General features: G+C 46.1%; 6 protein-coding genes and 2 non-coding genes across 9 annotated transcripts; all 8 read right to left on the bottom strand.

Annotated features, from left to right (window-relative positions):
• Window positions 1-351: 351 nt before the first annotated feature.
• Window positions 352-884, bottom strand: LOC112345563 (17.6 kDa class I heat shock protein-like). Its single transcript, XM_024672607.1, has one exon. The coding sequence runs from the start codon at window positions 808-810 to the stop codon at window positions 400-402; it is 411 nt and encodes a 136-aa protein (XP_024528375.1). The 5' UTR covers window positions 811-884; the 3' UTR covers window positions 352-399.
• A 126-nt stretch (window positions 885-1,010) lies between these two features.
• On the bottom strand, window positions 1,011-1,084 carry TRNAI-AAU. Its single transcript has one exon. It is a non-coding gene; the product is annotated as a tRNA-Ile (tRNA).
• Window positions 1,085-1,231: 147 nt separating this feature from the next.
• LOC112345591 lies at window positions 1,232-2,364 on the bottom strand. Its single transcript, XM_024672713.1, has 2 exons — window positions 1,378-2,364; window positions 1,232-1,327 (listed from the first exon to the last, which is right to left on the bottom strand). The coding sequence occupies exons 1-2, from the start codon at window positions 2,362-2,364 to the stop codon at window positions 1,298-1,300; spliced, it is 1,017 nt and encodes a 338-aa protein (XP_024528481.1). The 3' UTR covers window positions 1,232-1,297.
• A 4,762-nt stretch (window positions 2,365-7,126) lies between these two features.
• Window positions 7,127-8,558, bottom strand: LOC112345649. 2 transcript variants are annotated; one of them, XM_024672855.1, is made up of 6 exons: window positions 8,463-8,558; window positions 8,185-8,403; window positions 7,875-8,116; window positions 7,696-7,806; window positions 7,414-7,625; window positions 7,127-7,356 (listed from the first exon to the last, which is right to left on the bottom strand). In XM_024672855.1, exons 2-6 carry the CDS (start codon window positions 8,319-8,321, stop codon window positions 7,243-7,245), a joined length of 816 nt encoding a protein of 271 aa, XP_024528623.1. In that variant the 5' UTR covers window positions 8,322-8,403; window positions 8,463-8,558; the 3' UTR covers window positions 7,127-7,242. The 2 variants fall into 2 exon arrangements, with proteins under 2 accessions (XP_024528623.1, XP_024528621.1); XM_024672853.1 differs by having other exon boundaries at window positions 7,127-7,625.
• On the bottom strand, window positions 8,338-8,994 carry LOC112345590 (pentatricopeptide repeat-containing protein At2g34400-like). The gene is made up of 2 exons (XM_024672712.1): window positions 8,518-8,994; window positions 8,338-8,403 (listed from the first exon to the last, which is right to left on the bottom strand). The coding sequence occupies exons 1-2, from the start codon at window positions 8,992-8,994 to the stop codon at window positions 8,338-8,340; spliced, it is 543 nt and encodes a 180-aa protein (XP_024528480.1).
• A 76-nt stretch (window positions 8,995-9,070) lies between these two features.
• LOC112345648 (pentatricopeptide repeat-containing protein At2g13600-like) lies at window positions 9,071-11,102 on the bottom strand. The gene is made up of 2 exons (XM_024672852.1): window positions 10,340-11,102; window positions 9,071-10,284 (listed from the first exon to the last, which is right to left on the bottom strand). Exon 2 carries the CDS (start codon window positions 10,281-10,283, stop codon window positions 9,156-9,158), a length of 1,128 nt encoding a protein of 375 aa, XP_024528620.1. The 5' UTR covers window position 10,284; window positions 10,340-11,102; the 3' UTR covers window positions 9,071-9,155.
• Window positions 11,103-11,511: 409 nt separating this feature from the next.
• On the bottom strand, window positions 11,512-12,093 carry LOC112345666 (18.0 kDa class I heat shock protein-like). The gene has a single exon (XM_024672909.1). The coding sequence runs from the start codon at window positions 11,996-11,998 to the stop codon at window positions 11,579-11,581; it is 420 nt and encodes a 139-aa protein (XP_024528677.1). The 5' UTR covers window positions 11,999-12,093; the 3' UTR covers window positions 11,512-11,578.
• A 106-nt stretch (window positions 12,094-12,199) lies between these two features.
• On the bottom strand, window positions 12,200-12,273 carry TRNAI-AAU. The gene has a single exon. It is a non-coding gene; the product is annotated as a tRNA-Ile (tRNA).
• Between the last annotated feature and the right edge of the window lie 561 nt (window positions 12,274-12,834).

The following is a 12,834-nucleotide window of genomic DNA, read 5'->3' as shown; positions in this document are numbered from 1 at the left end:
TAGGGTTCTTGAGGTTTAGAGACGAAGAGCAAATCCTGACCGTTAAAAATAATCGTAGTAAGGGTATGATATTTTATTATCGGAACCCGGTTGCTGAGATGATGGCTATCCGGTAAGTGTAGAGGTAAACCGGTGTAGAAGACCCGGGTTCGATGCCGAAGGGTCCAATCAACAAGGACTTTTATGAAAAAATCTTTGCTCTTTAAGTAGCCCTTGTTAGCTCACTAAAACAACTTAAACCAGTAAGTTAGGCCATTCTTGCCAATGTAAGGATATTCGCATGTTAACCAATAATTCTTAAACTCAAATTAGGATTGAAAGAAAACATCATTTAATATTATTAATCGTAAAATAATAAGAAAGAGAGCTTTCACTTTATTCCCATCATTTTACCGCTCTCTATTCTATTTGGATTGTTCTTGGCTGTGGCTTGGGGATCTTTGGAATTGTGACAGTGAGGACACCGTGTTCTACTGTAGCTTTGATTGCCTCCACATTCGCACTCTCGGGCAGCCGGAATTTCCGCAAGAAGCTGCCATGGCTGCGCTCCACGCGGTGCCACTTATCGCTCTTGTCAGACTCGTGCTTCTTCCTCTCGCCACTGATCTGGAGGGTGCGGCCGTCCTCCACGCTGATCTTCACTTCCTCTCTACTCACACCCGGGAGATCGGCCTTGAAGATGTGTGCCTCGGGTGTCTCGAGCCAATCCACGCGAGTGTTGGCGACGGCGCTGCTGTTGTCACAAGAAAAGATGGACGAGATCTCCTCAAAGGGATCCAATATGTTTGAACCGTAGAAATACAAAGCCATGTGGGCAAGAGATTTGCTGGGTGAATGCTAGAAACAAATAGACTTGATCAATGCTGGATGTGAGCGATTGCTCCTCTTTTATACACTGGGATGACTCCTCTAGGACACTCTAGAGTGTTCCCATATATTCTAGAGGACTCTAGCATATTCATATTGATTGTTAAACAAAATTATATAAGAACAGTCACATTCAGAATAAATGGCCTATGCAGGTTTCGAACCTGCGACCTTGGCGTTATTAGCACCACGCTCTGACCAACTGAGCTAATAGGCCTTAGGCATTGGTTAAACTCCTGTACGTTACTGTTTTTCAAGTGTTTAAATTTGGACAAGTTTATTTTGCTAAACAAAAATTGCATTAATGTGTTATCAGAATTCCACGGACTTCAAGAATTTTAGTGTTTTTCGACTTTGGCTTTGTTTTGGTGCTAAAAACCTGTAAGGCCTAGAAAGAGACGAAACTGAAAAGGAGAGAGGGAGCACGTACCTAAAAATATACAAAGGGATCCAAGCGTATCTGCATGTCCTGCCGTTAAAGAGAATGCTGGCAAAACTAAGAAAACATACCGGCGGTGGTAACTCTGGAGGAGAAGTGACACCAGCAGGCCTGTGTTGCTCCACGTACTCGCCATAGTGAAGCACAGCCACTTTGCTCGTTCTTGGTAGCTTTGCCGCATGGGGGTTCTTCTTCTCGATCAGCTTGGACAACATAGCCTGTGCATTTAGGAGGCGTGCATACTCCCTTGTTGGATCAGTGGTGTACCGGCTCCAAACCGCTGGATGTGGCCCAGGGGTGTCTTTGTGCCAGCCATAACCACAAACATTACAGTACGTCACCCATTCTCGTAACGCTAGCCCTAGTTCCGCCCCGTTATCTGGAGCCAACGCCTCCATGATCACACCCCGGGCCTCCTCGCCAAACCCCTGGGCATACCTGGTGACGACCGCTCGGTGGAATGGAACCACGACGTTTGCTAGGATTTCCACTTCCGCTTCAGCCAGGCCCAAACGATTCTCCAGCGAAAGACACAAGCATGCCGCGAACATCTGGAAGTTGGCCCAGGCAGTGGGGTCCCGGTTTTCCAGCCTGACGATCCGACGCCGACGACCCTTACGGTATTGTCGCAGGGCCTTCGCAAGCACGGATCTGGTGCGAGCATCGAGCTCGCTCTCACACGAGTCGCGGTAGATTGTGGTCAGGCTTTCAGCGACCATCCTGATGCAGTCATAGACAAGGAAGAAAAGAGGGCCCCCGGTGAAGCGGCTGTAGTTGGCCTTCAGCTTCAGTTCGGACTGCAGCGCCTCGCTTGCATCAGCCCAAGCACCCAGGTTGTGGATCACGTCTGCGAGATCTCCCAGAGGCCGCTCCAAACCACCCAGGTCCATAGAAGGCAGCTTCTGCCGCATGGTCTCGAAGTCTTCCTTGGTGCTGCAGCACATCACACCAGGTACCCGCTGACGAGTAAAAGGCAAAGACCCCACAAACACCACCTTTTTCTTCGCATCCAAGAAGCGATCCTTGCCCGTGAAGAAGCTCCGCGCAACAGACAGCATCCTTGAAACAACCCACTTGACCTAACCCAAAACTAATAATCAACGTTTAAATATTAATAGACCCTTTCAAATTTAAATTTTAGGGAGATGGAGGGAGCCCGAAAGCTCGTCAAGGGCTCGGCGGATTCTTTCTGGTAGGCCGATTGTTCTCCATTTTTTTCCTTTCAGAAACGCTTCGCTCCATGATTCTTCCCATAGCCCTCTCGACCTGGTTGTTCCCGCTGGTTACAACGCTGGAAAAATTTAAAGCTCGACAACGAATCGAATTCCTGGAAGGAGGAAACAAACAACCTCACAAGAACATTCACACAAACTGCTGTAAAACCTGTGAAAAGCCAGGATATAAGTTACAGAACTTGCCTGGTCTCCAGGCAAGTGGATCGTGTGGAGGCCAGTGCCCGGTTTTGATCGTTGTCCGGAAGAAGCTGCCAGGATTAAATGGAAACTTAGCACTCGAAAGATCACAAGAAGAAAATATACAAGTCTTCGTCCTCAAGGCATTTTGGGAATGCATTGAGAGGCTGCTTCTACGTTGTAGACTTCCCTGGAATGTTTCCCTTGGAAGCACACCAGGCCTTGGCTACCTAGGCACACAAGCATAAGAGAAAGAAGTGAGAGAGATTAAGCACAACTCTACTGTTCCCTCCGCCCTTGTTGCCGAGAACAATGAAAGGGAAATTCTCTGGATCGGAGGGACTTGCCTGGAGAAGTTTCTTGCTGGTTTAGAAACTGATAAAGAGCTTTCAGTGGATGAGAAACTCCTCTCGCCTCTGAAAAATCCACAGGTCAGTCAAGGGAAGAAACATGAGGGGAAAGAGAGGGAGAGAAGTTTACTCACACGCTCCCGCGAATTTCTTGATTGCTGGTTTCTAGAGTAGCACGAGCTAATGGTATGGCAATGAGTTGTTCGTGGTGTAAGGATAGTGGTTGGAATGCATGTTTGACAATTTGAGACATTAGTTTAGCTCCCACTAGGCTGTGTTGCTCTTGCGTTTGGCTTGGGTCTAAGTCTAAGCTCCATGCTACTGTAGTCTATGGGGTACTCCTCCTTGCGTTAGGCCACCAATATTCCAAAATTGTGCCAAACACCGTCTAACACCATTTTGTGTGCAAGTGTTGGATATGGGGAGTTGGTGTTTGTGGGATTGTATCGAACCCTTGTTTCGTAGCGCAATGGGCTTAGAGTTTAGCTTAAAATTCATGTGCGCTACAATCACTCATTAACTCCATACTTGGGAGTTTGGCATTGTTCTTTCGTTCAATGGCTCAAGGCTCTGAAACTCAGGTTCCACACCATTATCCTTTGGACATGTGGCATATGACATGTGGCATATAGAGGGTTTAGGTTCCGTTATCCTATGGTAACCATAAGATAAAAGGGTAAAAACCACGTTGTAAGCAACCAAAGGGAACGACTTAAAAGATGGTCCATAGAGATTCAAATATAGAGGGAAAGGGCCTATGAACAAGAGTGCACCTCCTTTTCCAATCGGTTATGGTTGATGTTGATGCCCTTTATCGAGTTCCTCTTCCTTCTTTGATATTTTCTCATTTTTTCTGATAAGCCTGTTATTCCAGCATTTATGGATTTTCTAGATGAGGATTCTATGCTGTCAACGGTTATTGTATTTGATGTTCAGTATCCACAATGTGTAGAGCAAGATTTACTTTTTCTTGATGAGGTTTGTGAGGCTCAAAAAATTGAGTCGTGCATTCAAAGGCTTCGAAATAAGTTTGAGAGTTCTGTATCACATGCTGATGATTTGCCATTCTGGCATTTATATTCTCAATATCACCTTGAAGAAGGCTTTCTTTATTTTGTGGGAACAGATCCTGATGATCATTTATGGCCAATGGTGCCTTTAATCTTTATTCCATAATTTCTCTAGGCTTACCATGATTCTCTTATTCTTAGCGGGCATATAGGATTTCGTCATATGACCAAGAAGTTACATAGGTCTTTCTATTGGCCAAAGATATGACATGATGTTATTCAATATATGTGTAGTTGCGTTTGGTGCTAAGCTCGTAATACTCCCCTTTGTGTTGTGGAAGGATGGTTGGAGTCAATTATAGTTTTTCATTTGTTTAAGTTGGTGGCATTTGATCTTATATAACCTTTTTCACAATTGACTGCTAGCAATAAGTATATTATTATTGCTTCTAACTATTTGACTCGCTAAATGGAAGTTAAAGCTTTTGCTAGTGCCTCTACAACTACTATTGGATATTTCCTCCTCAATCAAGTGGTGTTTTAGCAATTTTGTCCAGAGTGAATTTTTTCAGATAATGGTCCCACATTTATAGCTGTACTTTGGGGATACATCACACTTTTATGAGTGTTTATCATCCATAAATAGACGGTTTGTTATAATGGCTCGTTCAGACATTTAAAAGGATGATCGCAAAATATATAAACTTTCAGCATTTAGATTGGGATGGTTATTTGCTATTTTTTCTATATGCATATGTTACAGGGGTGCAGAGTTCTATTGGTGCTTCACTATAAAAACTCTTATATGGTCATGATTCAATATTACCAACGGAGTTGGGTTTACCTTTGCGATTACCATGAGCTGCCGATGCTAGGTCGTGGGATTAGTATTTGATGAGCATTTTTCCACTTGTTTAAGTAGAGTTTGCCAAATATCTAGGCCGCGTACAAATGGGACAACAATGGCACTATAACTTCTATTATCATCCACCTGTGGAATACAAAGTGGATGATTTAATGTTAGTTTGTTTTCTCTATCTTATGGTACGTGGTTTATCTAAGGGGCTCTTTTCTTGGTGGAAAGGACTATATTGGGTGTTGCGGCAAGTTAGACTGCAAGTTTAGAAGGTTCGGCATCACATCCAATAGGTCAATCCTCCAGAAATTGTATATGTACAACAGTTAAAATGCTTCATAGAAAGGGATCAGGAACAACTGATACCACATACAAATCCACCAATGCCTCCTCCTGATGTTCTTCTAAATCTTGGTTTATCTATGAGAGAACTTTAATGGTCTTCCATCATTCTAAGAGGAGGGGATGATATAAGGTTTAAGTGTACGGTTACAATGCTATATATTAATATTAGCATAGTGAGAATCATATTGGTTTCAATCTGGACCACTCACTCAGGTTTTTAGGTTAATTGATATGCATATTTTCTATATTCCCTTTCCATATTCCATGCACTCACAAAACCATATTGAGCTACTTAAAAACCTATATAAAAATAAAAACACCATGTATGGAATGAAAACTATACTAACACCAAGATTTCTACCTAGATAAGCTATTGCTTGTACAAAAGTTGAGATTTTATTTTTTCCCTTGAATTTCCTTGAAGAAAAACCAGGGAACCAATGCTGGACAAGCATGTTTTTTTGTTCTTTCTTAGATGTATCACTAACAGAAAACCATTCCAATGCTCTCTCCGACCATCATAGAAGTGGGAATATAACCTCACAACTTATACTTTGATGATCAACTAAGAGAAAAAATTGTGCGACACAAATGAGCTTCTTGCAACACTAAGGTCTTGCAGCAAAAAGTAGGAACTTGAACAGTTGCTATCAAAGACTTATTTTGAGAAATGTTATTAAGTTCATAAACCTTTCGTAATAAGTACCATGAAATATGGCTATCATGTCAAACTGAAAAATGATCTGGGCAACGGGAGTGTGGAAACCCAAAGCCAGGTTGGCTGTAAATTGTTTTGACTGGTTGGAAGATTTGATTTGAAGATGGTTGAGCCGGATAGGAAGATGAGGTTAATAGGAGCCTGTGGATCACAGAAAGAAAGTAGTAACAACGTGTCCACCAAGAACTCCTATCCCACATGATTGGTGGTAATCTCTTTTTGACTCTGTGTAAATTTGCCACAAGGAACAATCCTAAGAGCAAGTGCAAGTTAGTATAATACATATCACTTGCTATTTAATTACTAAACTTGATTGAATTTGGTCAGAGTATTTACAGCGAGTTCACCTTAGAGTTCAAGTGACCACACCCAGGTTCTTTCTTGTGGAAGAAAATGGGTTGTGAAAATTTGTGGATCTTTGGCTGAGTCATTTTCATCAACCACCAGAGTCAACTCTCTAGAACATTCCACCCATAGATAATATCCCCCCAGAATCTGGGAAGGTCGAGCAGTGAGAAAAGCCAAAATTTACTTGTTCATACGAGGAATTGGTTATTCTTTTATCTTTAAGCAAGGACTATTTAAAGATCAGTCAGTTAGGACTTCCGTTTCTCAAAGCATGCGTTTCAGGTTCGATTCTGGTCGATATTACAAAAGCTAAGATATTCTTGAGTTATATCTCCTTTGCTGGAGGAATGACAGCACCTCCGTTTGCTCCACATTTTTGTGGAAGAGAAGAATTGGTTGGAGGCTTTTGTGTCGCTGGATAAAAGTTTGTGGATCTCACATTCCTGAAACAATACCGTTTATCGAGTATTCGTGCTTCAGCGATTCATGGCGTGGATGGCTATGCCGACGACGGTGCTCAACAATCATCCTCCGTCACTGCTCCCTTCTTCCTCAGCTCCTTTGCTAGAAGCTCTCAAGAGAACCGGCGAGGAGCGTGTCGCTGCGTTTCACTTCCCAGGCCACGGCCGCGGCTCCTCAGCGCCCTCTTCGATTTCCAAGCTTCTCGGAGCTCAACCCTTCCAGTTTGATCTCCCGGAGCTGCCAGGCCTGGATAACTTGCACTCGCCACAAGAAGCTATAGCGGAAGCGCAGCAAATGGCCGCCGAGCTTTTCGGAGCAGGGTACTCGTGGTTCTTGGTGAACGGCTCTACGTGTGGAATTCAAGCGGCGGTGATGAGCTGCTGCAAGCCCGGAGACGTTTTGATCCTCCCCAGGAACGCCCACGTCTCGGCATTCTCAGCCATGGTTCTTGCTGGAGCAATGCCTCACTATGTTCTTCCTTGTTATGACGAGCTCTGGGAGATTTCTCACGGCGTCTCCGCCGAGAGCATCGAGTTGGCCATCTTGGATCTGCAGAAAAGAAAAGACGTGAGAATTGGAGCTGTTCTGATTGTCTCGCCAACTTACTTTGGAGTGTGTAGCCCAGTGGAGGAGATCGCAAAGGTGTGTCACGAGCATGGTATCCCGATCATAGTTGACGAGGCTCATGGAGCGCACTTCAAGTTCCACTCGAGGTTTCCTGCAACGGCACTCGAGCAGGGAGCCGACGTTGTTGTCCAATCCACGCATAAGGTACTCTCGTCTCTTACGCAGTCCGGGATGCTCCATCTTGCGAGAGGCTGCGAGATTGTAAAGCACGAGAGAATTAGCAAGTGCCTTCGAACCTTGCAAAGCTCCAGTCCGAGTTACCTTCTCTTGGCCTCTCTCGATGCCGCAAGGGACCAGATGAGTTGTGCAGCAAGCGATGACCATCCATTGTTTGATACAGCTCTGGAGCTGGCTTCCACAGCTCGACGACGCCTGAAACAAATCCCACAAGTTTTAGTCCTTGATAGAGAAAATGTGAGCTTGGCAGCCAAAGCTGATACCATTTTTGATGAGCTTAGGATCACCATTGGTTTGTGGGAGCTCGGAGTCACAGGAACTTTTGCCGATGACTTTCTGTGCGATAAATGCAAGGTGGTGGCCGAGCTTCCTCTTCTGAACTCCATAACTTTTGCTATGGGAACCGGCACTAGCAGCAGCGACATTGAGAAACTTATCAAAGGCTTTCAAGAGCTTTCGAGTTCTTTCAGATTGACGATAGATTCTTATTCCAGACCCCGAGTGCCTGATTGTTACAAAATCGGATGGAAAGCACTAGTTAGTCCAAGAGAGGCATTCTTTGCAGAAACTTACTGCTGCAAAGCTGAAGAAGCAGTGGGTCTAGCGAGTGCTGAGCTCGTGTGCCCGTATCCACCTGGTATTTCTGTGCTCTTTCCTCGAGTGGAGAGCTCGTCTCGCAGGAGGCTCTTGGCTATTTGAAGCAAGCCCATGCTTCAGGAATTACCATCAGTGGAGCATCAGATCCAACTCTGTCCACACTTCATGTCTTGAAGTGACAGCACAAAGATCCAGCTGCAAAGAAAACAACAAGAGTTAGATAACTGCAAAGGCATAGAAACTTCATTACGTACCAATCACTTCAAGGTTGTCATAGTTTTCATTATTTGAGCCTGAGTATATGTTTGCCATGAGAGCATAAGCTGTACCACCTTGATCGTCAACCTTTGGCAGAGCATCAAAGGCTACCTCTCCAATCACTGCATTTTTCCACTTGAAACAAGCCCCAAGCAAAGCCATCCATATCCTGGAGCACACCTCTTCCACGGGCAGGCTTTGCACCATCGCAAGCGCATCCTCCAGCCGATTAGCACGTCCAAGTAGATCAACCATGGAGATTACGTGCTCCACACTCGGACTAAGTCCATAGTCCGAGCACATCGCGTGAAAGTATTCCATCCCCTTGTCGACCAAACCAGCGTGGCAGCAGACCGATAGAACTGAAGAGAATGTCACAGCGTCCGGCTTGGCGAACTCTTGCATTCTCTCGAACAGATCAAACACCGCGTCACTGTCCCCTTGACGGCTGTATCCCGCGATCAGTGCACTCCAAGACACTGCGTCCTTGTCTGGAAACCCATCAAACACTCGCCGAGATTCCACCATGTCACCACACTTGCCGTAGAAACTTATGAGCGAGTTTGCCACCGCCGGAGAGCTCTCGGCCCCAGTTTCTTCGATCAGACGATGGATTGCCTGTCCAGCCTGTAGTGCTCCAAGACCACCACAGGCCTTAAGTACCGATGCAAAAGTCTGCGAGTCCGGTTTCAGTCCTTGGAGTCCCATTTTCGAAAACTCCTGCAGGGCCAGCTCATGATGTTCCACGAAACCAAGTCTTTGATCACCATTTTGTCAAAAACCCGAGCCGCATCATCCAAACTTCCACACCAAGCGTAGAGACTGATCAAGTTGTTTGCAGCGTAAACATCTTCCAGCCCGTCGAGAAACCGGAAATGAAAAGCCAATCCCTTCTCCAACGACGCCACTTTCAAGGGCCTTCCATCCACAAGCCGAGCCTCTTCCTTCTCGGCCATATCCAAGCATGCCTGGAGAACCGCCACCAAAGTTCTGGAGCTGACGACCACGTCTAACGCTTGCATGGCCGTGAATAGCTCGACAGCTCGCTGGGCCTCGCCACCTTTTGCATATCCCATGATCAAAACATTCCAGGAGACCGAATCCCGCTCTAACATCCCATCGAAAACTCGCTGGCAATCCAGCAATCTCCCCCACTTTGCATACATATCCATCAGACTGTTGGAGACGAAAACGCTGGACGAAATCCCTGTCCCTGTTCTTGCAAACTTGGAGTAAATCTCTCCGCCCCTGTCCAGCCATCCCAGATTCGTGCAAGCGTCGAGCACGGCCACCAGAGTCCGAGCATTCGCCTCCACTCCATCTTCCAAAAGCATAAGCTCAAAGAGCTCCAAGGCTAGCTCGTCTTCCCCTCCTTGCGAGCAAGCGCTGATCATGGCACTCCACAAAACCACGTCCTTTGTTCCCAACTTGGCAGCCTGGAAAATCTCTAGAGCTTCTCTCACGGTGCCACACTTTCCATAGAAATCCACCAGGGCGCTCGCCACGAACCTGTCCACCAAGAATCCACCACTCCGGAGCTGGGAATGAAGAGCCAATCCTCTCTTGAGGCTCCTGAGCTTGATGATCCTCCCCTGTAAATCTCTCACCCCCTTTTCTGTAGCGGCCAGCGAAGAACACGCCTGGAGAGCCGCGACGAAGCTCCGGCCGTTTGGATCCAACCCCTCGGCATGCAGCCGCCCAAAGAACAGAAGCGCGAGATCCGGCTGGCCGCACCGTGCGTAGCCGCCGATGACGCAGTTCCACGACGCCGCGGTGCGCCGATCCATGGAATCGAAAATGCGGCGTGCCTCATCCATCCTGCCCCGTTTCGCAAATCCATCAATGATTGCGTTGATCAAGCCGATGTTCTTACCGGAGAGGAGATCGCGCTCGCGGCCGTCGCCGTCCAGCTGGATTGGAGCCATTTCTCGTAGCGCGACATTGATTTGCCCAATCATCTGATTTTAGGGTTCTTGAGGTTTAGAGACGAAGAACAAATCCTGACCGTTAAAAACAATCGTAGTAAAATCTGGGCAGATGTGGTGGCGCTCTGGCGGCTATCTGGCGGTGGAGGAGCGGCGCTGTGGAAAATTTTCATTCAGAGAACTTATATAACTCATGACCATTTTTGGGTTCGTTTTCTTTCTTTTACAGGAAAATAAAAATAGTAAGAACAATAGGAGGATAATGAAAAAAACTGTGCTTGCTCTATGCAAACTCACTGGATGCCGAGAGAGCGTTCTTGTGAGATTTGATCAGGCCTCCCAAAACCTGGCCGTGTTTTCGATACGGTCCTGGATCTGCCAATCTACGATCCTTGCCTGGGTACATTTACAGACGAGCAGAGCGACGGGAATGAGCTACCAGTTGTTCTCCTCACTTCTTCATTCGCGAGAAAATCTCGAACAAAACTCTCCTGTCGATTTTCCTTCCTTGGCCGAGTGGTTTAATCCACCACTGAGCGAACTCCCCACACCCAGAGCGCCACTATCGTCCTTGGATCCCACCACGCGGTGGTCGTCAAGTATTTTGGGAAGAGGAGCGGCGCCCGGATCCATCTAGATCCCGTCCTCTTACCTCTAAAATCGGGGAAGCGCTTCTGCCAAGGACGAAACGCTGGCCTCGAGCAGCGAGAATGCGGGTCGATCCGGGATTTAACAGAGTGCCATGGATGCCATATGGTTCAAATAGATGGTATGATATATTGTTATTGGAACCCGGTTGCTGAGATAATGGCTACCAGGTAAGTGTAGAGGTAAACCGGTATAGAAGACCCGGGTTCGATGCCGAAGGGTCCAATCAACAGGGACTTTTATGCAAAAATCTTGCTCTTTAAGTAGCCCTTGTTCTGGTTCGCTAGCTCACTAAAAGAACTTAGACCAGTCAGTTAGGACATCGGTTTCCCAGAGCATGCGTTTCGGGTTCGATTCTTGCCAATGTTATCTGCAAGGCAAAGAATATTCGCATGTTAACATCAAACCAAAAATGTTTATAATTCTTAAACTCAAATTAAGATTGAAAGAAAACATCATTTAATATTATTAATTGTAAAATAATTAGAAATGAAAGTTAAAAGAGAGCTTTCACTTTATTCCCATCATTTTACCGCTCTCTATTCTATTTGGATTGTTCTTGGCTGTGGCTTGGGGATCTTTGGAATTGTGACAGTGAGGACACCGTGTTCTACTGTAGCTTTGATTGCCTCCACATTCGCACTCTCGGGCAGCCGGAATTTCCGCAAGAAGCTGCCATGGCTGCGCTCCACGCGGTGCCACTTATCGCTCTTGTCAGACTCGTGCTTCTTCCTCTCGCCACTGATCTGGAGGGTGCGGCCGTCCTCCACGCTGATCTTCACTTCCTCTCTACTCACACCCGGGAGATCGGCCTTGAAGATGTGTGCCTCGGGTGTCTCGAGCCAATCCACGCGAGTGTTGGCGACGGCGCTGCTGTTGTCACAAGAAAAGATGGACGAGATCTCCTCAAAGGGATCCAAGATGTTTGAGCCGCCATTGCCGTAGAAATACAAAGCCATGTGGGCAAAGAGATTTGCTGGGTGAATGCTAGAAACAAATAGACTTGATCAATGCTGGATGTGAGCGATTGCTCCTCTTTTATACACTGGGATGACACCTCTAGGACACTCTAGAGTGTTCCCATATATTCTAGAGGACTCTAGCATATTCATATTGATTGTTAAACAAAATTGTATAACAATAGTCACATTCAGAATAACTGGCCTATGCAGGTTTCGAACCTGCGACCTTGGCGTTATTAGCACCATGCTCTGACCAACTGAGCTAATAGGCCTTAGTCATTGGTTAAACTCCTGTAATGTGGAGCCACGTGTTTTTCAAGTGTTCAAGTTTGAGGCCTGTGGCATTCCACTTCAATTAGTTTATTTTGCTAAACAAAAATTGCATTAATGTTTTAAATTCCACTGGATCTTCGGACTTCAAGAATTTTAGTGTTTTTCGACTTTGGCTTTGTTTTGGTGCTAAAAACCTATAAGGCCTAGAAAGAGACGAAAGTGGAAAGGAGAGAGCACGGACCTAAAAATATAGAAAGGGATCCAATCTTATCTGCATGTCCTGCCGTTAAAAAGAATGCTGGCAAAACTAAGAAAACATACCGGCGGTGGTAACTCTGGAGGAGAAGTGACACCAGCAGGCCTGTGTTGCTCCACGTACTCGCCATAGTGAAGCACAGCCACTTTGCTCGTTCTTGGTAGCTTTGCCGCATGGGGGTTCTTCTTCTCGATCAGCTTGGACAACATAGCCTGTGCATTTAGGAGGCGTGCATACTCCCTTGTTGGATCAGTGGTGTACCGGCTCCAAACCGCTGGATGTGGCCCAGGGGTGTCTTTGTGCC

This window comes from Selaginella moellendorffii, unplaced genomic scaffold (genome assembly GCF_000143415.4).
Source record: "Selaginella moellendorffii unplaced genomic scaffold, v1.0 SELMOscaffold_9, whole genome shotgun sequence".
NCBI classification, from domain to species: domain Eukaryota; kingdom Viridiplantae; phylum Streptophyta; class Lycopodiopsida; order Selaginellales; family Selaginellaceae; genus Selaginella; species Selaginella moellendorffii.
Note: the sequence above shows the minus strand (reverse complement) of the source record. Positions and strands in the feature narration are given on the sequence as shown.

Bases quoted from the DNA above. Each gene is read 5' to 3' on its own strand.
- LOC112345563 (XM_024672607.1), bottom strand. From the start codon at position 810: ATGGCTTTGTATTTCTACGGTTCAAACATATTGGATCCCTTTGAGGAG.
- LOC112345648 (XM_024672852.1), bottom strand. From the start codon at position 10,283: ATGGATGAGGCACGCCGCATTTTCGATTCCATGGATCGGCGCACCGCG.
- LOC112345649 (XM_024672853.1), bottom strand. From the start codon at position 8,321: ATGGGCTTGCTTCAAATAGCCAAGAGCCTCCTGCGAGACGAGCTCTCC. The intron at 8,117-8,184 runs GTAAGTTTCTGC...TGTAACAATCAG, and splicing joins GCTTCTTCAGCTTTGCAGCA to GCACTCGGGGTCTGGAATAA. The intron at 7,807-7,874 runs GTATCAGCTTTG...GATTTGTTTCAG, and splicing joins TCCTAAGCTCATCAAAAATG to GCGTCGTCGAGCTGTGGAAG.
- LOC112345666 (XM_024672909.1), bottom strand. From the start codon at position 11,998: ATGGCTTTGTATTTCTACGGCAATGGCGGCTCAAACATCTTGGATCCC.
- LOC112345590 (XM_024672712.1), bottom strand. From the start codon at position 8,994: ATGGTGGAATCTCGGCGAGTGTTTGATGGGTTTCCAGACAAGGACGCA. The intron at 8,404-8,517 runs GCAAACATATAC...TTTTCTTTGCAG, and splicing joins GTACAGCTTATGCTCTCATG to CTGGATCTTTGTGCTGTCAC.
- LOC112345591 (XM_024672713.1), bottom strand. From the start codon at position 2,364: ATGCTGTCTGTTGCGCGGAGCTTCTTCACGGGCAAGGATCGCTTCTTG. The intron at 1,328-1,377 runs GTATGTTTTCTT...CAGGACATGCAG, and splicing joins CTCCAGAGTTACCACCGCCG to ATACGCTTGGATCCCTTTGT.